Source organism: Podarcis liolepis (genome assembly GCF_965112155.1).
Source record: "Podarcis liolepis genome assembly, chromosome: 10".
Lineage (NCBI taxonomy): Eukaryota > Metazoa > Chordata > Lepidosauria > Squamata > Lacertidae > Podarcis > Podarcis liolepis.
Window position 1 is genome coordinate 44,249,668 of NC_139562.1, and position 24,619 is coordinate 44,274,286.

Below are 24,619 nucleotides of genomic sequence, written 5' to 3' on the forward strand. Positions count from 1 at the left end.
GCTTGCCTGTCCTGGTCTCTTACAACATGGGGTAGTTTGGCCCCAGGGTGGTCCTGGAGTTGGACCGGCGGCCTGTTTTGTTTTCTCTGGTCTGGGTGGAGGCCGTAGTGACGACAGCAGAAAGGGCAAAGCGGAAATGAATGCAGAGGTAGGGTGTGTGTGTGTGTGAGAGAGAGAGAGAGAGAGAGATTTAAGGAGGTTCTGCAGAAGTGAAGTGTGTGGTCCGAGACAGAAGATGTCATCTGGTATCTTGGGAGGAGCCTCATTGGCTTTCAAATGTGATGCCTGAAATACTTGAAACACTTAATGAGTGTTGATTTTACATTTAAGCAAGTTTGCTGGCCACACAGCTGGCCTTTAGTTGTGTAACCGAAGATGGCAGGGAATATTCTAACCAAGGAAAGCTTAGTTTGTCCTCGACTGAGAATATGTTTTTAATTTTTGTCTTTCTGTTTTTAGGATGAGAAATGTAAATTTCCTTGAAACGTTGAAGGCATAGGGGGGATAGTTCCCCCTTTCTTTTGAGGGTGAGGAACAGAAACATGCTATTCTTGCATCAGTATATAGTACTATGTACTAAAATGGTACCTTTAAAAAGTACCATTGAAATAAGTTATCATTTTCATCCAGTTTTAAAAGCATGTTTACTTATGAATAATGCCCAAAAGATTACATTCATTCTGGTGGCCATCCTAGGAGTATGTCCCATTGAACTCCTAGGGCTTATGTTCGAAAAGATTATGTTGTTCGTTGTGTAGCAGGGTGCTTGTCCTGTAGCTTTTGAGAAGATAAGTGAAAACGGCCACAGGGGAAAGCCGGGTGAAAGGACAGAAAATGAAGGATATTTAAATAAGGCTGCCCAATAACATTCTCAAGCTGTCCGGCAATTTAAATACTATCAGAGGACATCATACTGTCTAAAATTTCTGGTGGAGACAATCTTAAAGCCAGATGACAAAAAATAAAATAAAACCCACAAAAACAATTAGTACAATCACATTTTGTTTGTAAAGGCACGGGGAAAATAGAAACTTATTTACCTGGTGCCAGAACGACAATAAAGAATATGCTAGGCCTGCATGAGCCCCTCTGGCTAGAGTGTTCTACAGTTCATGGTTGCTGCCTGTCTAAATGGAGGCACCTTGAGCAGGACCTCTGAGAGGGATCTTTTGGTTAGCCTTGTTAACTGAGGCTGCTGGGAAATGGAAGCCACCAACATCTGGAGGGCCACAAGTTTCCCATGTCTGGTCTAATATTTAAAAACAGCACTTTGATCCCAGAAACTGACTGGGAGACAGTACAGCTGATAAAACAATAACATAATTAACACGCTAACATATCCCAGTCAAAAGCCTTGCTGTCCTATTTTAGACCAGGTTCAGTTTCCAGACCCTTTTCAATTGCAGTAATGTAAATGGGAGGTTACTAGAGCATGTGTAACTTTTCCCAGGCTGTTTCCATCTAGGTATGGCTGCAGGTAACATAACAGCGTAAGTTGATAAAAGCTTTTAGTATCTCCAGACAAGACCGAATGGAGGCAAGCGGAACTTACAAGCAATGAATGTACTGTATGCTCTTGTCAGAGCTGCAGTTAGATAGCAGAAATTGAAGATTGCTTATGTTTGTCATTAAATTTAAATGTATATTCAAGGACTCTGTTGCTTGAGTAGCTTATCATTGTCAGAAATTCCAACAGTGATTAATATCTTTTATTATTTGAACAAGTAACTTTTAAAAACTGAATTTAAGTTCTCTACTAGAGTCATATTCTTTAGTTACACATTGTCCAGGGCGTGGTTCTTGTCCGGTTTACTAGTTTCAGTTTTGCCCATGAAATGAAAGAATAATAATAATAATAATAATAATTTATTATTTATACCCCGCCCATCTGGCTGGGCCTCCCCAGCCACTCTGGGCGGCTTCCATAAAAACCAAAAATACAATAAAATATCACACGTTAAAAACTTCCCTGAACAGGGCTGCCTTAAGATGTCTCCTGAATGTCAGGTAGTTGTTTATCGCCTTGACATCTGCTGGAAGGGTGTTCCACAGGGCGGGCGCCACTACCGAGAAGGCCCTCTGCCTGGTTCCCTGTAGCTTTGCTTCTCGCAATGAGGGAACCGCCAGAAGGCCCTCGGCGCTGGACCTCAGCGTCCGGGCAGAATGATGGGGGTGGAGACGCTCCTTCAGGTATACTGGACCGAGGCCGTTTAGGGCTTTAAAGGTCAGCACCAACACTTTGAATTGTGCTCGGAAACGTACTGGGAGCCAATGCAGGTCTTTCAAGACCGGTGTTATATGGTCTCGGCGGCCGCTCCCAGTCACCAGTCTAGCTGCCGCATTCTGGATTAGTTGTAGTTTCCGAGTCACCTTCAAAGGTAGCCCCACGTAGAGTGCATTGCAGTAGTCCAAGCGGGAGATAACCAGAGCATGCACCACTCTAGCGAGACAGTCCGCAGGCAGATAGGGTCTCAGCCTACGTACCAGATGGAGCTGGTAAACAGCTGCCCTGGACACAGATTTAACCTGTGCCTCCATGGACAGCTGTGAGTCCAAAATGACTCCCAGGCTGCGCACCTGGTCCTTCAGGGGCACAGTTACCCCATTCAGGACCAGGGAATCCTCCACACCTGCCCGCCTTCTGTCCCCCAAGAACAGTACTTCTGTCTTGTCAGGATTCAACCTCAATCTGTTAGCCGCCATCCATCCTCCAACCGCCTCCAGACACTCACACAGGACCTTCACCGCCTTCACTGGTTCTGATTTAAAAGAGAGGTAGAGCTGGGTATCATCCGCATACTGATGAACACCCAGCCCAAACCTCCTGATGATCTCTCCCAGCGGCCGCATGTAGATGTTGAAAAGCATGGGGGAGAGGACAGAACCCTGAGGCACCCCACAAGTGAGAGCCCAGGGGTCTGAACACTCATCCCCCACCACCACTTTCTGAACACGGCCCAGGAGGAAGGAGCGGAACCACTGTATAACAGTGCCCCCAGCTCCCAGCCCCTCAAGACGGTCCAGAAGGATGCTATGGTCGATGGTATCGAACGCCGCTGAGAGATCCAGCAGAACTAGGAAACAGCTCTCACCTTTGTCCCTAGCCCGCCGGAGATCATCAACCAGTGCGACCAAGGCAGTTTCAGTCCCATGATGAGGCCTGAATCCCGACTGGAAGGGATCCAAATGGTCCGCTTCTTCCAGGCGTGCCTGGAGTTGTTCGGCAACCGCTCGCTCAATCACCTTGCCCAGGAATGGAAGATTTGAGACTGGGCGATAGTTGGCCATCGTGGCCGCATCTAAAGATGGTTTTTTAAGAAGCGGTTTAATAACCGCCTCTTTCAGCGGGTCTGGGAAGGCTCCCTCACGGAGGGAAGCATTCACCACCCCACGAAGCCCATCGCCCAGCCCTTCCCGGCTTGCTTTTATTAGCCAGGATGGGCAAGGATCCAGGAGACAGGTGGTTGGTTTCACTCGTCCAAGCAGCCTGTCCACATCCTCGGAGGTAACAGATTGGAATTGATCCCACTCAACTTGACCAGACAGAACTCCTGCACTCTCCCGCCCCGGCCCTGCTCCCACGGTGGAGTCTACTTCTTCCCGAATCTGAGCGATTTTATCTGCAAAAAACTTTGCAAAATCATTGCAGGAGAACATGTGGCCCGTACTGGGCCCCGATGTTGCAGGTGGTTCCGCTAAATTGTGAACCACCTGAAAAAGTCTCCTGCTGCTGTTTTCTGCAGATGCAATAGAGGCGGTGAAGAAATTCTTCTTCGCCGTCGCTATCGCCACTTGGTAGGCTCGACGTTGAGCTCTAACCTGTGTCCGGTCAGATTCAGAATGAGTTCTCCGCCACCGGCGCTCTAGCCGTCTCAACGATTGTTTCATTGCCCTCAGATCCGTGGAAAACCACGGGGCTGTCCGGGCTCCATGCAATATTGTGGGGGGCATACAAAAAAAGGCATATTGTGGGGGCATACAAAGAACTGTTTAGTTTGTTCTGTGTGAGCTGCATGTAGTAATTTCCTCATATGTATCTCTGTGTCTTTATGGAATTATGTAAATAGAGAATAGGATAAAAGCTGAGGCTTCTCAATTGGTGCTACTGTATATTTTTACTCACCTCCCAGTTTTATTCTTCTAAAGATGACACAAGGAGTTGCTTTTGTTTCTCTTGGGTTGCATTCTATTTAGAAGCAGATAGCTTGCTTCAATGGCCAAATTAAGCTTGTGGTATGGTAGATAGAGTGGTGGACTTGGAATGTTGACATTTGTTTTAGAATCCCTGCTTAGTCCAGATCGTCCTGGATGGTGAGTTGCTGTCTTTTCAGCTTTGCCTTATCCTGCTAAGTGGTTGTGAGAATAAAACAGGACAACCCAATGTATTCCTTCTTGTGATCACTGGAGGAAAGAAAAAGGATTTTGCCTTCCAGTCTCTGCATGTAACTCTGTCACTACAAGCTGAGTTCAACATGTTGCAATGCAAGCCTATGACTGGCTCAGTGTGGAAGTCTGTTTTGGCTAGCTTTTCCTCCTTGACCACTTTGGGTTTTCTGTTAGATCAGAATTGCCCAACCTGGGGCTCCTGTTTTGGACTAACTCCTATTAGCTCCTCAATGCATAGCTGGCGTAACACATGAGTAAGCTTCTGTTTTTGAAACACCATTGGATTCTGTTCCAAAGTATTTTAGGATGCTTTCCAATCAGAGGCAGTTGTTCAAAAGAACTACTGTAATGAAGGACTGTGTAGGCAGCTAATTAAAACCCTGAAGCCCTAGTTCTAGGGGAATGAAGAAAGCACATAAAATGATACTGGCCACAGAATTTAGCTCCCTGAGTATATGGAGTTTCATTTAACAGAAACAACTTTCTGGTCTCTTATCATTGTGAAGACATATTTGAAAGTGTAGGCAATGTCTAGTGAAATCAGAGGCCTGTGATAGCTTAATACTGCTAGTAGTTAGAGGTGAGCAGCTGTGCCTGCACTACTGGTTGCCCATATTTAGGGAAAACCAGAACATTTGCAGATAAAGCAGTAGTAGAATAAAGTATAAAAAGAAGAGGTCTATATATACAAATCCAAATAATTTTACATATACAACAAATGGACTCAATTATTTTTAGCACAGAGTGCACACAGCCTTAAGGTATATCTGAGTCATAAATGAGGGCAGTTTCAGTGGTGTCCAGATCTTTTTCAAAGAGGACCAGATTTGATGAAGTGAAGGGCAGTGGGGGCCGACCACAGTTGTTGACCTTTTTTTAGGATTGAAGTTGTTGAGTTTCTTTTAGGATTGACGTTTACCCCAGGAAATAAACAGCCACACGGGTGGGATTAAACCAACCAGCGGACCGGATTAGGCCCTGCCTGCTTCAGACTCTGTACTAGAAGCTGTTATGGGTTACAAGCAGAGGTAGCGAAAGCTCTGTTGCACATCTGCAAGTCCTTGTGCTAGCAGAATTGTTTAGTTGGATACTGCCTAAAGTATCAAAATTCACCAAACTAAGTTTTTTTGACCCCTTATACTTAAGTAGATCTGCCACCAGCTTATTTAAATATGAAAGAGGCCAGCCAGAAGTAGTTGTGTATTGCTAACATTTAAGATTGTGATCAGAAATACTTTAGGGGAGGAAATCATCTGGGATGTGTATAATGAGAGTTGGCGTGTCCCAGGAGGGAAAGAAACCAAACTGGTTGTGGCAGTGGAATTGAGGTCAGGAAACCTCTTCAAAGGGGTGGTTGCAATGCCTGGCGTCAGCTGTTTGGGAAGAGGACAAGAGAATGCCGCTTCACTTACTGCAGAATCTTGTAAGGAAGTACTGTGTGAGTAAACATGGAAGTTGTATGTATTATCTCCTGCATGTTGAAACATTATTGAATTGCTGTTTGGAATGAAAGGTTTCAGTGGCTATATGCTTTTGATCACTTCCTTACAATGGTGCAAGTGACAAATGTACTCTAGACCATTTTCTTAATAAATAAATTAGTCAAAAGCTTTGGAAAATCTCCATCTAGAAAGCAGAACTATTCATCTAAGAATGATAACTCTGTTGAAGAGAGTTTTGAGGATCTGTTGTTGAAATATAAGCAGATTCAACTAGAACTTGAATATATTAATAAAGATGAGAAACTGGCTCTGAATAACAAAGAGGAAACTGCTCAGCAAGGCAATGATGAAATGGCCAGTCCTGAGGACCAAGTATCTACAGAAAATATCAGTATTACAAAGGATGCTGTAAATGAAGTGTCTCCTGAGGAGAAGAATAAAGTGTTAACCTTTCAAGCATTTGAACTGAAGCCTCTCAGGCAAAAACTGCCAACCCTAGCTGAGAGGAGCAAGTTGAAAAAAGTGAAAGATGGAGTAAAACAAGTGTCACAGAAATCTGAATTACTGGATGCCAGTCAAGGTAATTGTTCTTTACGTGTAATAAACTCATGGTTTTATCCTTTCTGTAATTTTTAAAACTGCTTTTGCTTGTGACTGAGTAGCTCACATTTTTAGAGACATTGTAATGTTGGCACAGATTACAGTTTGTTGTTTTTATTTAACTTTTATTACTGGTAAACAGAAGTGCTTTGAAAATGCGATATTTCTTAAGAATGTTTATATCTTGTTTTACTAACAGAATATAACTCAAGTAAACGCAGCCAAGAATAAAAAGAGAATCAAACAACAATCTAACATCTATTAAAAATACATTGTAAAAATAACGTGTAGGGGGAATTCCATCCCCTCCCCTCATTTGTTTGATAACTTTGGCATGCACATCTGTTTTATCTTTCCATTCCTTGACCATTGTTTGCCTGGGAACTTGGAACAGATTGAATCTAGAGTGCTGTTTAGTACTGGAGGAGAGATGTTTATCTATTTTTCTACCTTTTTGCTGTTGGAAATGCTGCATGTTTCATTTGAGGGCTTGGCAAGCATTCTTTACAATAGTAGTGTGGACAAACCAAGCCTGGACCTGACTGTAAGAGTAGATAGTTTGGAATCTGCAGTATTGCTCTATGAGTTGAGGTCTTGAGCTGATCTTGATAATGAGTTTGGGGGTGCCTGGGACCCTCTGCTTGAGTTTCTCTCACACTGTGATGCTGATGCTTCCAGGCCTTCAGACTGCGTCACAGAATTAGTGGAAGTATTAAGGTGACCAGGGAGCATGAGTTTTCCCCAGTATGAAGTACACCTCTTGTGTAATGTAATAATAAAATAAGAGAGGAAGACAGGAACTTAAGGGAATGTGTGCTTGCTTTTGCACACAGGGCAAGTATAAATTGGGACCATGGAAAGAGTAAAAGAACCTGGCATATAGATTTTGCAGCGTATTCTGCTTACTATACATGTTAGAAATTTATGTATAATATGACTGTTCCTTTGCATGCTTAAATTCATTTACTTTGTCATTGTGCTTGATTAGATATATCATTTATATTTTTAAGCAGTAGATGAAAAAGAGCAAGGAGAACAAAATCTTAGCCCACCAGATGCTGCAGTAGAGAAGGTAAGTGAAGCCACTTGTTTTTTCCAGCTGCAAAATCAGTCACTTAAAATTTAGCCTAATGTATACTTACAGTGCAATCCTATGTATGTTGTTTCAAAGCAAGTCCTACAGTGTTAAATGTGGCTGATGCCTGAGTAAAATGTTTTAGGATTCTGTCTGTAAGGTTTGAAAATCATCCTGTGGGTACTGTAACTAGTGTTTTGCATAGAGTGAAATTTTTTTAGTCAAAACCTTTTAAAAATATCAGTTTAATGATGAATAAAGAACTGAAGTGTGTTTGTGCTTTTCATTTCACAAAAGAAATTGCTTGATGAAGAGGAGGAGGTGTCAGAGTTGCAGCTAAGACTACTAGCTTTGCAGTCTGCCAGTAAAAAGTGGCAACAGAAAGAGCAACAAGTGATGAAAGAAAGCAAGGAAAAACTTACAAAGGCAAAAAATGTACCACAAAAGATCAAAACCAGCACAAAATCTCATTCAGCCAAAAAAACCAGCACTGCAGGTAAATGGTTAAATTGGTGAGCAGTGGCTTTCCAAGTTGAGATCTGTAATGTTCAATATTTGACAGCTTACTTTCTCCATAGATTTGTTGTGTTTCTTTGGAAAAACTAAGTGTAATTAATCAATACTCTTATTTAAAGCTAAGCAAGCACTGAGGAAACAGCAAACAAAAGTGTGGAAAAAAATGCAACAACAGAAGGAACAAGAAAGGCGTCAGAAGGAAGAGGAACAACGGAAACAAGAAGAGGAGGAGGAGAGAAGGAAAAGGGAAGAGGAAATAAGAAAAATCCGTGATCTTTCAAATCAAGAAGAACAGTATAATAGGTTTATGAAGCTGGTTGGAAGCAAGGCAAGATCAAGAAGCAAGGTAAATTGACAGGCATGGAGTATGGCTTTAACATGGATGTACTTGTGTAATTAATGTTACTATTGGGGGTGGGGTGGGGTTTGCTCATCTTGGTGACACATGATCTGATAGGATTAGATTAGGACTTGAGGGTCTTAGCTCTCTTTGGATATAGACATATTGGTCCTGGACAACTTGCTGTCTTTCAGCCTGTTTTCTATCAGAAATACTGACCATCTTCTCTGGTTTGCTGGGCTTTATGAAATAAGGGTTATAAAACTTTTGATAGTGCTATGTAAGCAAAAAATGCTGAGCAATCTGGAAAACGAGAACTTTTAAATTCAAGTATATTATACACATTAAAAAACTGAAAATCGTTAACATTGGGTGTTTTTTCTCAACCTGATGGTTGTCAAAGGAATTACAAATGGCAATTGATACAGATGAGTAGGAATACCAAACTAGGCATAAAATTCTCACTAGTAAATAGTGAGGCCTTAAAGATTAGTGGCGACTGTGCTGAGGCACTGTAAATATTAAACTCATTTTGTTAGTCATGTTTTAAAGTTGATTAGGAATGGTGGTGTAAATATCCATGATTTGAGAATTTTCTGTTGTGAGCAGTGCTATAAGCACTTGTGTAAAATTGCATCCTGAAAGCGCAAGGGATTATTTCCGCTTGTGTTTTCATTGGGGGGGAAAAGCAGCGACTGGATGTGCAAGGTGTTGTAACAGTGAGAAATTGCAGAAATTCCTGAATCCCTCCAACTATCTTTCTAGCTGTAGCACATTCTTCCCCAGAGGAGAATCTGAAGTAGTTTTAAGTTCATTTGGAGTCCAGAATACAAATTCATGGATGACGGTGGAGTTCCAAGTCCTACAACTAGGTTTTTTCAGGGTCAGCTCCAGGTTTGAGAGGGCTCTCTGCCAGATGCCCTCTGCAGATCCACCCCCCCCCCTGGCAACACTAGACTGAGGTTGAGGAATTGTCACCTATGTTATTGTGGGCACCAGCAGAAAAGGAATGGCTCCTCTGGGGCCTGTTCCTTTTAATTTTCTTTATTTCCTGGTGCTCCATTGAGTGTTTGGAAAGAGAATTTAATTTTGAGGGATTGGGGACCCTGGAGGAACACAGATAGCAGTGCTTCCCCTGCCACTACTGGCTGACCACCTTGAGAACTTCTCTCCCTACCCAGAATACCATAGTTAGTCACCTGGATTAGGAGTGAGGGGAAGCAGCAGTGGACAGCCAGCAACAGAGGAGAAGCACTGCACTCTGTCCTACTCGGGGCTTCCTGGCCTATTTCCACTGATGGGCACCTGCCTAGGATTGTAAAGGCATTTCTCTGTCTGTGGCTCACTCTCTCTTTCTTTCTTGCAATGCTGCTAGTTGGGTCTCACACCTGATGTACACCCCAGGGAAGGAAAGGAGCCCGGGGTAATTGGAGACAATGATAATTACGGTAGCTGCAGCTGTAGCTGCTTCAATCAGCGCTCAGTGATTTTTAAAAAAGAGGCTGACATTAGCCTTGTGATAGGCCATGCCATATGCCGACGCCAACTGTACCATTCTGTTGTCATGACCTTTGGGATCATAATTATTCATTTTTTTGCAGGTTGGAAATGGTTGGGAGATCTGCCTTCCCACACACTTTAAAAAAATTAGAGTATGACTTGGTAGCTTTGAAAAATGCAGTGTTTTGTAAAAACGAACTATTCTGCTGCTTGCTGTCCCTTACTGAAATCACCGTTGTTATGAGAGAAGACCCAGCAAATAGGAGTCAGTAGTTTGCCACTGCTATCTTTCCTATAGCTTTTCTTCCTGCAAGTGGGCAGCTGTTTGAGGCAAAACAGGCAGCATTGCATGTGTTTAGGAAAGGAAATAAAATATATCTGAGGCTAACAAAACTTTTTTTGTGTGTAGTCTTCAGATAAAGACTTGAGACGGTCATTAGATAAGCAATCTACTGAGAGTGCAGGAGGAATCTATCAATATGATAATTATGATGAAGTTGCCATGGACACAGAAAGTGAAACTAACTCTCCTGGTAAGTGTTAATTTACCTAATGTGTGGATTACAACATTTTATTTTTGCTAATTTACTAATGAAGCCATAATTAAAGCTTGTTTTCTACTGTTTTATTTACTCATTTTCCCAATGTTATGTCTGCTACATGAAAAATAAAAAAATCAATAGCTGACCCAGCATAAGAGCAGGAGCAGTATGTGATGAGAGAAATTACTGCTTATTCTATTGTTTGGATCTTGATGGTTTTCATGAATTGAAGTACAGTTATACCTTGGCTTTCTAACAGCTTAGTTCTCGAACGTTTTGGCTCATGAACGCCACAAACCCAGGAGTGACTGTTCTGGTTTGCAAACTATTTTTCGAAGCCGAACATCTAATGGGGCTTCCGTGGCTTCTGATTGGCTGCAGGAGCTATCTGCAACCAATCAGAGGCCACGCTTTGGTTTTGACAGTCGAATAGACTTCCGGAACAGATTCCGTTTGACTTCCAAGGTATGACTGTATATAAAGGTTATATAAATAAAATCTTGCCTAGTGTAACCTTTTATTTTTTGCTTTCCATAATCCTTTCGTAGCATCATCTCCAGTGCAGCCTCCGTATTTTGAATGCCCTGCTGGATACTTTTCTCCTACCATTCCACAAATAGCACTGCCTCTTGCAGCACAGATTTCAGTAAGTGCTTTTTCAAGATTGTCGTTTTGAAGTAGAAACATTTGAAACCAGAAATATTGTTAGACCAGCCTATCTTTAAATTATGATGCGCTTCTCTTTTGTGTGCATCCCTTCAGGCTGTCTTGGAAGTTATTTCTTCTGGTATATATTGAAATGGGACTTGGCCTGGATCAAAATTATTTCTAGTCCCACTCTTATTACTGATTAATGCTAGTACTAATACTCACTGAGCTTCTATATCCTGTGCTACCTATTTCTTCTACTGGAAATATAAATTAAAAAATCCCCAGTCAGTATATAGCTACTTATTACCATATTTTTCGCCCCATAGGACGCACTTTTCCCCCTCCAAAAATGAAGGGGAAATGTGTGTGCGTCCTATGGGGCGAATGCAGGCTTTCGTTGAAGCCTGGAGAGCGAGAGGCATCGGTGCACACCGACCCCTCTCACTCTCCAGGCTTCAGGAAGCTATCCACAAGCCTTGCAAGCCCAGCGGGAGTTCCCGCGGGCTCACAAGACTTGCGGGCAGCAGCCTGCAGCCCCGGCGAGTGTCCGCCAGCCTTGCGCGCCCGGCAGGAGGTCCCACCGGGCGCACGAGGCTTGGGGCGGCAGCCTGTCGCCCGAAGCACGGGAAGCTTTCATTCCCCCCCCCAAAAAAAGAGGTGTGTCCTATGGGCTGGTGCGCCCTATAGGACGAAAAATACGGTATTAAACTCTAGTGCGTTTTTAGAGCTGTGTTGCTTAAATGTTATTTAAGGAACTAAAATGGATAATTAAAATCACTTACCTGGGAGTAAGTTCAACTGCTTAGTGCAGTCTAGTACTGGCGACTAATGGTTTTGAATAAGCAAGTCATTCTCTGTTATTTTCTGTCTTGGAAAATCTTGATTTTCAACTGCGGTATCTTGGCTTTTGGAGCTGCTGATGTTTTGTATTGAAGCGTACATGAGCCAAATGTGCTTGGCACACTATTTGTGAAGGTCAAGTAGTAATTAAGCTATTTCTCTTTTCCTTTCCGACGTTTTAAGGCTTTGCCACCAGGTAGCCAGTTGTATGTGGAAGGTATTTCAAGTGCTTCTCTTGAGCCACTACCACCCCTTCCTCCACTTCCACCTGAAGAACCTGAACAGCCACCCAAACCGCCATTTGCAGATGAAGAGGAGGAGGAAGAAATGTTGCTACGAGAAGAGCTACTTAAATCTCTAGCAAACAAACGAGCTTTCAAACCGGAGGTATTTATCACTTCTGAATATAGCCACTAGATGTCAGCCCTGGTACATTATGATCTGCATTACACCAGAAAAGTTTTTTGTATTAGTTTGGAAAAACAAAAGTGTGACTGGACAACTTGAAGGTGACATGCAGTTCTTTAACCAGCGTAATCTGTTCTTTAACCTTAAAAGGAGTTTAAAGTTCTCTTGGTTAGGGTTATATTTGCTGTAAACTGAACAGGTTGCCTCCCACTTGTTTGGTATTGTCCCAGCTATTTCAGCTGGATAATTAGTAGGATTATGACATTTCACTTGGTTGAAATCTGAGCAACGGTTACTTTACTTGCAGCTGATGGTGGCCATTTCCATGCTCAGTGGCTTCTGTTGTCGTTAAAAATCTATGCCTTCTAAAATGGCAGCTTCTAACAGGCTGAGCAGGCTATATTTGTGTTACGTTTTTGCAGCATTTGTGTATTTAAATATTTTAAAGCCTTTCACATTGGCTTTTCTGATTATTTATTTATTTATAGGAGAACTCAAGTAATAGTGGTCCACCTTCACCGCCTTTCCCCAATAACTCCCATGCCGTGCCAAGAAGCAATCTTTCAGCCGTCAGTATTAACACTGTTTCTCAACCTCGTGTAAAGAACACAAAGATTATTAGAGTACCAAGACTCCCACGAACAGTGATTACGGTAATGAAATATTTTTTACTTGGCTTCATATAGGAAGGTGCATCATGTTTGAGATTAACACTGCCAAAGTAGGGCAGGAAACTAACATGCAAAATCCTAGGTAGCTGGTTTGTGCTGATTTGGCAGCTGGGAACAGTAGCATTTTGGAGGTGGGTTAGGTTGGTTCCTGTGCACTGTTTCTTTCAAAGAAGAACAAGGCCACTATTCTTAAGAGTATTGCTCACTCAAAATTATTTAACTTTTTAATTCTTTAGCTTCCAAAGCACAAGTCAGTCGTGGTTACGCTGAATGATTCAGATGACAGTGAATCGGATGCAGAACAACCCATCTCTGCTGCTAGTGTGTTTGGTGGCCTAGAATCTATGATCAAAGAAGCTCGAAGGACTGTAGAGGTAAATAAAATTGATGTGGAAATGACATTCTTTGAAAAGAGCACATGAAACGTAGTTTTTTAAAATCTTAACATGCATTTGCTGTGTACTGCTATGGCCAGCTGTGTAAAACAGACTTCCTTGTCTATAGGTAGGAGAACAGGAAGGACAGACCCTCCAAGTGTCCCTATTTTCTAGGGATGTCCCTGATTTAGAGAAGCTGTCCTGGTTTCTGATTTGATCCTGGAATGTCCTGCTTTTCCTTAGGACGCCCCTGTTTTCATTGGAGAAATGTTGGAGGGTATGGCGTTATCTGACCCCCAAGCCGTCTGAAGGCAATCCTGTATAGGGAGGGTTTTTTAAAAAATAAATGTTTTATTATGTTTTTATATATGTTGGAAGCAGTCCAGAGTGGCTGGGGCAACCCTGTAAGATGTGTGGGATATAAATAGTAAAATTATCGCTATGGAATGGGACACCCCTATTTTTATTGGAGAAATGTTGGAAGGTATGGGTAGACTTAATTGGTTCAGAGGTTAGGAGAAACAAATTATTCCTTTTAGAGAAGAGTTTGTCCCAGTCCTTGCGCCCGCCTTCTGACAAGGAGTGAAAGGCATTGCCAGCCTTTTATCTTTAAGTACATTTTGTCTTATTTTCCTCCCTGCACCTGATGTGAAAGCAGGAGCTTAGTAATTGTTTGCACTGATCCCTTTGGGTAGCTATACAATAAGCAGATCACCTGTCAGAGCTCCAGGTCTCCTTTCTCATGTTCTCATGTTCTCATTCAGTGAAGGGAGGTCCTGTTTCACACTCTTGCTGGTGAAGACTGCTAGTTGAGCACAGAAGTCGGCAACACTGCACTGCTTTCTGGTCCTGGCCCTCATTTTTAATTGGGGATATTAGATAGTCAATGCATATTTACTTTAGGCTCCAGCAGTGTGGCAGCAGTGTGCCTCTTTCAGTAGGTGTGCCACAGCAGGTATTCCAGAGAATTGCCCATAATAGTCTGTTTACTCTGGAACCCACTGCGGAATGTGGCACTGCTTCAGAGTATCCTTGTTCTGCCTGGTCTTCTACCATTAAATGAAAAAGAGAAGTTGGGCATAACTTTACAGAAGGAATCTTCATAGCTAGGTAGGAGAGCATGTAAGATCTTGCCAGCACTAGAGAAGCAGTTGACTTTTGGTTGGTGGTGGGGACAAGTTGTATCCTGTTAAAATAAGATATAGCTTGGACTCATAATATCCTTTCGAAAGTATCTTTTTGCTACTTACTTTTCCCTTACATTTCCCTGGCTATTCCGGTTCCCTTGTGGATGGCTCATTTTTTCCTCAAGTCTTACACTTAGTTTGTTCTGACTCAAGTTTTTTTCCCTTTCCAAAACTGGAGAGGAACTCTCTTTTTAAAAGAGGCAAAGTTGGTTAACCCTGCTTTCTGAATCAGTAGAGTTAATCCTGTCTTCTAGATAGAAAGAAATTTTGTGGTAAATCCAATTTCCCTTTCTTCAATAATTTCAATTTTTTATTTCGGTTCTTATATATAACAGTGTTGAATTCTTCTGTTACAGGCATCAAAACCCAAAGCACCTTTAAAATCTGAAAAAGAAAACAATCCTGTAAGAACCCCAGAGGCCTTACCAGAAGATAAAAAGATTGAATACAGACTCCTAAAAGAAGAAATTGCCAGGTATTTGGGCTTCACACAGTGAAAATCAAGAAAAGCACTTGAGTTGTTAGCCAAAAACTGACTGATTTAAAAATCAGTGGCCTGATGTAGTCATCCATATTTTTTAATTATTCTATTTTGTTTATTTAAAGCCTTGGTTTTATTTATAAATTATCTTGTCAGCTGTTCTAATTCAAAGTGGAAGTGATAACAGATCTCTTTTGGAAAATAAGTTTCAGATTTTTGTCTGAAAACTAAAGTTTTGAAAATAATGTGTCTTGAATATTTTAGCAGGGAGAAACAACGCCTGATAATATCTGAACCCTTGAAGACAAGTTCATCACCAGCAAACTCTGACGTTGAAGTTGATGGGGTTGGTAGGATAGCAATAGTAACAAAACAAGTTACAGATGCAGAGGCAAAACTCAAAAAACACAAGTAAGTCTCCTCATCTTAATGGTAACCCTCCGTAGCAATGGTTAGCATGTGTTGTTTGTGTGTTTGGGACACTTCACTTTAACTACATGCAGGTCCCATTAACTGCCCACTCATTATGTAAAAATTCGCTTATCTGAACATGAGAACTTTGCACCCGTACTATGCTTCACATACAAGCTGATTTAGATACCAAAACAGCTGGACCTGCCTATGAACAAAACACTATGAGAGAATGACTTTCCTTAATCTCAGTGAAAATAAAACAGCTTTAAAGAAGCTCATTTAGTCCTCTTCTTACTTGTTTGCCTTTTGCTGTTTGGGGGCAGCCTGTTTGGGTGCTGTGCTCACTGATCCTGGCTCCTTAGTTTTCATTCCCTATGCCTCTCCCCAGCAGCCATCCTCGCTCTACCCTTGTCTCCAATTCTCCCCTTAACTTGTGTGCAGAGAAGTTGCTCATGAAGGAGCAGCACCATGCATGATTGGAACTTCCTGCTAAGCAGAAGGATTGGATCCGGAATGGTGCTGCTCCTTCACAAGCAGCTTTCCTTGTCTGCTGGGAAACTCTCCCCACCAGCTCTCCGCTTCTCTGTGTTTTTCTGCCTGTGCCTTCCCACCCCAGCGTAATGCTCACTGCAGCTTCACAGCATTAAAAATCCCCCAACAATAACCTTAATATAAACTGTATTCTTCAATAATACAGTGGTGCCCCACAAGACGAATGCCTCGCAAGACGAAAAACTCGCTAGACGAAAGGGTTTTACGGTTTTTGAGCTGCTTCACAAGATGAATTTCCCTATGGGCTTGCTTTGCAAGACGAAAACGTCTTGCGTTTTTTGCAAGTTTGTTTCCTTTTTCTTAACACCGGTAATACAGTTGCGACTTGACTTCGAAGAGCAACTCATAGAACGCGGTGTGGTAGCCTTTTTTGAGTTTTTTGGTGATTTTTCAAGCTTTTCCAAAACTTCCGACACCGTGCTTCGCAAGATGAAAAATTCGCTAGACGGAAAAACTCGCGGAACGAATTAATTTCGTCTTGCGAGGCACCACTGTACCTAGATACTTTGAACAGTTTAGGTGGTGGCTCTAATTTCATACAGCTTTTGTATATAGAAATGAATATAGGTGAAATCTGAACTCCATTTGAAATTTGAAACTTTTCTTTTCTTTAGACTTCTCTTGATGAAGGATGAATCTGTGTTGAAACATCTATTGCAGCAAGAGGCAAAGAAGAAAGAGTCTGTTCGTCTTGCTGAAAGCAAGATTGCAAAACTTAATGAGCAGCTGCAAGCAGCAGAGAAGATACTAAATGCTAATAAAGTGTTCTTGAAGAAGCTTCAGGAACAAGTAAGTTGTCATTTTCTGTAACACTATAAAACATGCTTGTTTGTCGGACAGTCACTTTTTACTAGACATATTTCAGACTAATTTGTTAGCTTATTTGGTTTATATCCATGCTTGGGTTCAAATGTGACATCTGAAGAATGCATAAATATTTCAGATCCACAGAGTACAGCAACGAGTAACAGCAAAAAAAGCGCTTGCGTTAAAATATGGAGAAGAGCTTGCTCGAGCAAAAGCACTGGCTAGCAAAGAACTTGGAAAACGAAAACTTGAATATGATCATTTTGGAGTAAGTATAGCCTTGAAAACTTAGTGTTAAAGAAGCTATCATTGTATTTAATGGACTTCCATTGTTACAGATTGTAGACCAGAAAACAAGAATATTAACTGAGAGCTGAAATGAACCTCCATACACGCCTGTGCTTTATAATACCAGTTTTCAGTTCTTGGAGAAAGCATAAGGGATTGTTGCATTATGAACACTGGCCACAATCCAAGTAGCATTCTACTTTTTCTGCTTGCTAAGGAGGGTTTGGAGTTCTTTCTCAAAGGGCACCCATCCTGGCCACATGGAATTTGAAAGTGAGATTTTCAAATTCAGTTTGTGATCTGGCACAGGGATCTTGGTGCTCATTTATTATCCTTGCTATTAAAAAGTCAAAAATCCCATGAAATGCACCTTAGCTGTTGGGTCCATTCTGGGAAATAATAGCTTTCAGAGATCATGTTCAACAGATCTGAATATTAAAACTTACGCTACTGTACCTAAAAGCTTGTTAACACTTCACTTTATGCTGAGCCTCTGAAATACAGCATGATGTCAGAGACAATCCCCCTCTGCCCATTTCAGACCTAAGGTTGGAACTGGGGAAGGCAGTGTGAGGGATTCTGAACAATGTGAAAACATGCCCCTGCTCTCTAGGTAGTACTGAGCTCAGCAGGGTAAAGGCTTGCCTAGGAAGTGCAAAGAAAAAGCCGCCATTATGTATTCAAGGCCACACACTTCTTTCTGCCAGCTCAGATGGACAATAGGAGGCAGAGCTGGAGGCTTGGCTTAGAGTTTGTCAGGTGCTCGGAATATCTCATTAGAACAGAGACAAACCCCATCTGCTCCCACCAGCTTGGAGCTGCATGGAGGATTGCTGGGAACTTGAAGTGGCCAGGAAGCAAACAGATCAGTTTGAAGGTTGTATCTGTATTTGTAGGCCAAGTGCACATGTTCCAAGCACCTGACATGCGTAGAGTCAAAACAAATTTCAGGCTGGGCTTTGAATTATCCATCCCCTCTCCTCGCTAGTCTAAGCTCAGGGAGAGCCTAGGGTTTGTCACCTTTGCTAAGGACTGAATGAGCTCTTCCCATGGAGAGTAAAATTGTGGGTTCTTGGAAATATACTTGAAATGACATAGATTAATTGAAACCCTAATAGTTATACCACCGGTAAATTATGTTCTGTTTTTCCCATTTGTATGTGTGAATTGTCTGGTAAGAATTTAAACTACAAAGCTAGTCAGAAGTGTGTTTTTATTTATTTATCTTGTCTGTAAATGTGAAGTACTAAGAATTTTGAGTGTGTTTCTTGGCAGCCAAACAAAATATTGAAATTGGAGAAATCTCCTTCGTCGAGCCCCAAGAAACATTCAGCAGAGCTGATTGCACTGGAGAAAAAAAGATTACAGCAACTACAGTATGAATATGCTCTAAAAATTCAGCAGCTGAAGGAGGCCCATGCACATCAGACTAAGGACCGATCAAATATTATTCCTGTTACAGAAGAGGAACCCGAATTTGCACTACCTCAACCTTCCCTTCATGATCTAACACAAGACAAACTGACATTAGATACAGAAGAGAATTATTGTGATGATGAAATTTTGTCCAATGCCACCAGAGAACGAAGGAGGTCTTTCAGAGAATCAAATTCTTCGACTAAACCTAACCTTAAGCACGTTGACACCCCCAAGCAAGAAACTTCAAGCAAACTTTCGAAAAAGGCACTAGAACAACCCGAGCTCTTTTTGGGTCTGAATATTGATGAACTGAAAAAACTTTATGGGAAAGCTGATGGCTTAAAAGATCTCTTGAGAGAAAATACCATGCTTACGGTTTCTAATGAAGAAAACTTACATGGGCAGGTAATTAAGTGTACTAATTAATACTAAAAGATCAAGTTTTTTTAATGAATTACTGTGGCTTGAGTCTCTGTATGGTTATATATTGTATCTTTTCCCTAGGAAATAAAAGTGGATGTAGACCCTTTCACAGCTCCAAGTAAACAAACAGAAGGGAAGCCATATCCATTTGGACCTTATCATAGCCCACTTCTCGTTTTTAAATCTTACAGGTATGATTACTAGGTTGATTAAGGATGCTATGTTGCATAGTGGCTTTGAGTATGGTTGGGGATTTCTGTTGTAAATTCCGTTATATGATGGTGAGCTTTGGAGTAGCAATGGAGAATAGAGCTGTAGAACTATAGCTACATTTATGATCCTTGAAGAGGAGGAACTCTGCAGATGTTAGAGCTTGGTAGCAAATATTGCTAAATTGCTCTTGCATTTGTAATTATTGGACTTTCATTTAGAACAGCAAACACCAAACTGTAGACAATTTAAATGCATTACATGAAGAGGACACATACACATGTAAACAAAAAAAAAAGCTACAAAATACATATAGAATACAGAGTTATCTCTTAAAGGTGGGTGGTAAGAATTAAAAACTACCAGCTGACTTGGTCTTAAATACTTTTGTGGATGAAAGAAAAATCCCTTTTGGGATGAACAGCAGGTGGTGCTACATATCTGCTTATGGTTATGATTATCTTTGAAAAGTGAAGTGATATAGGATTCAATTTTAGTATCGTTAGTACATGTTCGTGTGTTAACCATGAGCTAATTGTATTGGCCTGGAAATATTAACATCTCATGTTGTTACTTTGCTTAGGTTTAGTCCCTATTTTCGAACAAAAGAAAAGCTTTACCTCAGTTCAGTATCCTACAGCAATATGATTGAGCCTAAACAGTGTTTCTGCCGTTTTGATCTAACGGGTACATGCAATGATGATGATTGTCGATGGTGAGTGATTCTCCCCTTCACCTCATACTTCTTTAATTGAATGATCTCTACTGCAGAAGCTATTGCCTTGGGATTCCAAGCAAATTTGTCATTTGATTAAGAAAGATTTTTGTCTGCTGCAAACCAGTTGCTTATGTTAAAAGAAAAGGAGTGTTCATCGAATAATCTATTTCATTTTTGTATCCTGGAAAGGATGGGAATGAGGGGAAAAGGTACACAGATGGAAAAAAATGTTCCAAGAAAAATAGGTCATTTTCTGCCCAGAGCAGAAGGGATTTAGCTTCTATATGAAGGCATCAGAACCTGCCTGTTCAGGTGTGGTTTTGCTGTACAGTGGTACCTCAGGTTACATACGCTTCAGGTTACATAAGCTTCATGTTACAGCCTCCGCTAACCCAGAAATAGTGCTTCAGGTTAAGAACTTGGCTTCAGGATGAGAACCAAATTTGTGCTCCGGCGGTGTGGCAGCAGCAGGAGGCCCCATTAGCTAAAGTTGTTCTTCAGGTTAAGAACAGTTTCAGGTTAAGAACGGACCTCCGGAACGAAGTAAGTACTTAACCAGAAGTACCACTGTAGTGTGTTTGTGCGTAAAAATAAATGAACCAACCTGGAGTACCTTTAAAGAAATCAGTACAGTGGCACCTCTGGTTACGAACGCTTCAGGTTATGAGCTCTGCTAACCCAGAAGTAGCTGCTTCTGGTTGTGAACTTTGCCCCAGGATGTGAACAGAAATCGTGCGCCGGAGGTGTGTGCACAGCAGGAGGCCCCATTAGCGAAATCATGCCTCATGATAAGAACGGTTTCAACTTACGAACGGACCTCCGGAACGAATTAAGTTCATAACCAGAGGTACCACTGTAATGGTAAGAACTTATATACCCAAGAGCAATAGCCAGTATTTTGAACTGCCAGCAGCCAAAGCCCCAAAGCACGTTCTCATTCACCCAGCCAATAAATAATATGCATGGTTAAATGCCCAGCGATCCTTTCTCTCATAGTTAGGGTTTTGAAACAAGGCTCTTGGAGAAGCCTTAATCAGTGAAGTAGAGTGGGGTGGGGACACCTACAGGAAAAGAAAGTCATTGCTATTTGTGTGTGTTTTATGGAACACTCCTAATTTGCAGTCCTTTAGAAGTGTTAGAATAACCCATTTAGTCTCCTCATCAATTCTCATTTTATACACATTCTTCAGTTTTGATGTTGCATGGTACTTGGAAATCTATTATTATTATTATACCTGTTCACTGGATTGAATTGGGAATTACAAATTGGTTGCCTGAATGGCTGGACCCTGCCCTCAAAACACTTGTATTCAGCTGCTAGTAGCCGTATCATAGTGGCATATCTGTGTGACCTTATTTAAACTTCTCAGATGACAGCTAACATTTGAATGTGAGGTGCATTATGTCAGAGATGCTCTTCAAAGTTCACTTTGCTTTTGAGTAATAAAAAGGTTGAGATGTGTTCTGTAATACACCGGGATTACTGAAGTCAGTCCTTATGAGTAATAGTGGCACCTGAGTGTTAGGTAGAGTGCATATGTACACTATCTTGTCTTGTATACACTTGGCTTGCAGCTGCACACTTCTTAGAGTTTCTGGAAATGTTTTAAATGCTGTTTGAAAATAACATTCACTTTAGGTATGATGTTCACAGAGTCTTTGGCTGATTTTTAAGTGGGATTATTTTTTTATTTCAGGCAACACATGAAAGATTGCACTCTCAACCGAAGACAGCTGTTTGAGGATGTTCTTTCGTACAATTTAGCTCTGATAGGCTGTTCAGAAAAAAGCTCTGATGAAGAGATAAGCACTGCAACAGGTATGTTGCTTGTCGGTCTTGCCAGCAAGGCAATTTAGTTCCGCAATTAGGTATTCCGGTTTCGTAGCCAAAAGTTAAGGAAGCCAGCTGCTTCCTAATGCATGCTTTCACTCTGCACTGTATTAATATTAAACAAAGTGTGATTCAGCCTTCTGCTGTCATGTGTAAATCTGTAGTTGCTTTTTACTTTTCACCTGTGTAAGCTTTCAGCAAAAGATCATCAACATGAAAAGTATATGGAGTTGTATTGATGGACATTGATGCCACCATTTTGAAACAATTTGTAGTGTTAAAAGTTTCATCAGAGTTCTGTGGATTTGGTCATGGATATACAGTATGAATGCATATAGTTGTAAATTACTGATAACAATATGTGTCTTAGATATTGCTACCATCTTATTTCAGAAAAATACGTTGAAAAACTGTTTGGTGTGAACAAAGATCGCATGGCAATGGATCAAATGGCTGTTCTTCTTGCTAGTAATGTCAATGAAAGCAAAGGTCACAGTAAGTAACTTTTTTAATATCTCAAGATCCAGTATTCAGTGGGGTTTTTTAAAAAAATTGCTGTAGATGGATAAGCAAGATTTGCTTTGACGATAAAACACGATGTAAAGAATTTAATGTATACTTCAATTTGATCTCTCTTGCAAATAGCTCCTCCGTTTACAACTTGGAAAGACAAAAGGAAATGGAGACCTAAACACTGGGGGAAAACTCATTTGGACAGTGATATCAGCAGTGAAGAAGAACAGTCTTCCGGACCTATTAAATATGGTAGCATTAATTATTATGCAACTAAATCTGGAATGTTAAGAGTAATTTTGAAAAAGGGCAAAAAAATGTACTCGAACACATTTACTTATCTCCCCTCTTTATTTGCCCTGTAATGATAAAACTGATATAGGCATGTAGAGCTGGTGTCACAGGTAGGTGGCACCATTTCCACACAGACCCAGTGAAACTTAGGTTTGAAAAAATCACTCTATTGCCTACAATGGAAGACTTCTTTGATGCCTAATTTCAGCAGGGGGCGGGTTGTTACAGGATCCTGCTGGAGCTAGGAAAGGCCTCTGCAAGTATATGTGTATCTGTAGGCACTTTCTTGGCTTAGTGGTCAAGAGTCCTGTGCCTGAGTCAGTCACATTAACTGGAAGAAAGTGTCCTGAACGTCTTGCACTGCTGTCACTCATGATTCAGCACTGACTCCGTAACAATAAGAAAAAAATCAAAATGTTTAAATAAAATTCTAATAGAATATTAGACAAAAGTAACTCAGTTTATTTTGCCATAACAATTACTGTGTGCGCGCACACATACATACTACTGTTTATCATTGTGTTTGGCTTTCAGTAGATTGCTTTTTATTCACACTGAAGTAATAACTTGCGGCAAGTTGGATTTCAAATCATGAAAGTTGTGACAATCCTTAAAAAAAGAGAATTGTTTTTATTTGCAGCTCCTGCAGTACAGAAGAGAATAAATCTTCCTGCTCTGGATGCTGTTGTGACTCCTGATGATGTTAGGTATTTTACAAATGAGACCGATGACATTTCAAACCTGGAAGCAAGTGTACTTGAGAACCCATATAATGTTCAGCTTTGGATCAAATTGGCCTACAAATATCTGAATCAAAACGAAGGGTGGGTAATTCTTTCTTTGCAAACAAATCAGTTGCACTTTTTGTCTCAAGCTTCTCACCTGTGCTGTTGGAAGCAAGCTTTGTCGCTAGCATCAAAGGACTTTTTGTTTCTTTGGCCAATGTACAAATAGGTTATTATTTTAAAGCAATGAGGAGTGGAATTGATTTGCTTTTTTGTTGTGCACAGTCCAGAGTAAGCATAATAAATTATTATTATGCTTTAAAGTGCTTCATTTCAGCATGAAAATAGTAAAAAGAGGTTTCATTTTGAGAAAAATGAAGGATACAATTGATTGGATTTCTAAGGTTGGTTTTCTTAATCCATGATGATGAAATGGAAAACTCCTTGAGCAAGATGGTAGAAGTCATTTTCAGATGTTTTACGTTTACATCAGGAACCAGCAGGTGTCTGAGAGTATTGGCAACAAACTGCAGTTGTACTTTACCACCCACAAGTGCCTTAGAGTTACCGTGCAAGTTCCATGTTCAGCAAGTTCCCTATTCTTCCTCTCACTGTTGCGTTTCAAAACCCTCAAACTGTTTTAAATACAGAAGAGAAAAAGGCCATGTATGAAGTGCAGAGAGCTTCTGAAGGGGAAATGCATGTGCATGCCTTGGCATTGTACCATGAAACTGAGAATGTGAAAATGAATGTATTGCTTTCCTTTCTTATTGAAGATCATCCTCCGAACGCTTGGATTCTGCTTTAAATGTCCTGGCTCGAGCACTAGAAAATAACAAAGAAAATTCTGAAGTCTGGTGTCATTACCTCAAGCTATTTTCAAAAAGAGGAATTAAGGAAGAGGTGCAAGAAATGTGTGAGACTGCAGTGGAATATGCTCCTACTTACAAGATTTGGTGGACAGTAAGTTTGATCACTGGAAAAACTATATGTAGTAATTATGAAGTTAGTACACATTAGCACACTACATCTCACTTCCATGTATGTTTAATTTGAAGGCTTCCACTAAATAGCTTTTAAAGCTCAAAAAGAACTTTTACAAAAGCTTTTTAAATTTAGGATTTCCTTTATCCTGCCACACGGAATATAGAATCCCATAAAATGTACCAGATAAATGGGATACCCGTTTGGAGTTCCGTTCACATTACCTTGCATCCAAACTTTCCCCACAACATCATGCCTCCAGGATAATATGTGATACAGTGCAATTGGCTATAGTTGAAAGCAAACCAAAGGTGACCCGGAAACTACAACTAATCCAGAATGCGGCCGCTGAGACCACATAACACCAGTCTTGAAAGGCCTACAGTGGCTCCCAGTACATTTCCGAGCACAATTCAAAGTGTTGG

General features: G+C 41.0%; 1 protein-coding gene across 5 annotated transcripts in view; it reads left to right on the plus strand.

Annotated features, from left to right (window-relative positions):
• Nucleotides 1–24,619, plus strand: part of ZFC3H1 (zinc finger C3H1-type containing) — a gene marked incomplete at its 5' end in the record, with an annotated part of 38,596 nt that overhangs the window by 675 nt on the left and 13,302 nt on the right. For 4 of the 5 annotated variants that reach the window (XR_014516572.1, XR_014516573.1, XR_014516574.1 and 1 more), the window contains 21 exons: nucleotides 5,989–6,408; nucleotides 7,439–7,500; nucleotides 7,801–7,999; nucleotides 8,139–8,365; nucleotides 10,269–10,392; nucleotides 10,950–11,047; nucleotides 12,076–12,279; nucleotides 12,789–12,953; nucleotides 13,208–13,345; nucleotides 14,892–15,010; nucleotides 15,281–15,427; nucleotides 16,597–16,771; nucleotides 16,926–17,057; nucleotides 18,353–18,901; nucleotides 19,001–19,110; nucleotides 19,713–19,844; nucleotides 21,545–21,666; nucleotides 22,072–22,173; nucleotides 22,324–22,443; nucleotides 23,126–23,309; nucleotides 23,987–24,173. Coding sequence is in view for 2 of the 5 variants with exons in the window: in XM_083463221.1 (XP_083319347.1) it covers nucleotides 5,989–6,408; nucleotides 7,439–7,500; nucleotides 7,801–7,999; nucleotides 8,139–8,365; nucleotides 10,269–10,392; nucleotides 10,950–11,047; nucleotides 12,076–12,279; nucleotides 12,789–12,953; nucleotides 13,208–13,345; nucleotides 14,892–15,010; nucleotides 15,281–15,427; nucleotides 16,597–16,771; nucleotides 16,926–17,057; nucleotides 18,353–18,901; nucleotides 19,001–19,110; nucleotides 19,713–19,844; nucleotides 21,545–21,666; nucleotides 22,072–22,173; nucleotides 22,324–22,443; nucleotides 23,126–23,309; nucleotides 23,987–24,173 (3,716 nt within the window). The remainder of the gene's footprint in view (nucleotides 1–5,988; nucleotides 6,409–7,438; nucleotides 7,501–7,800; nucleotides 8,000–8,138; nucleotides 8,366–10,268; nucleotides 10,393–10,949; nucleotides 11,048–12,075; nucleotides 12,280–12,788; nucleotides 12,954–13,207; nucleotides 13,346–14,891; nucleotides 15,011–15,280; nucleotides 15,428–16,596; nucleotides 16,772–16,925; nucleotides 17,058–18,352; nucleotides 18,902–19,000; nucleotides 19,111–19,712; nucleotides 19,845–21,544; nucleotides 21,667–22,071; nucleotides 22,174–22,323; nucleotides 22,444–23,125; nucleotides 23,310–23,986; nucleotides 24,174–24,619) is intronic. The other variant, XM_083463222.1, reaches the window with a different exon arrangement.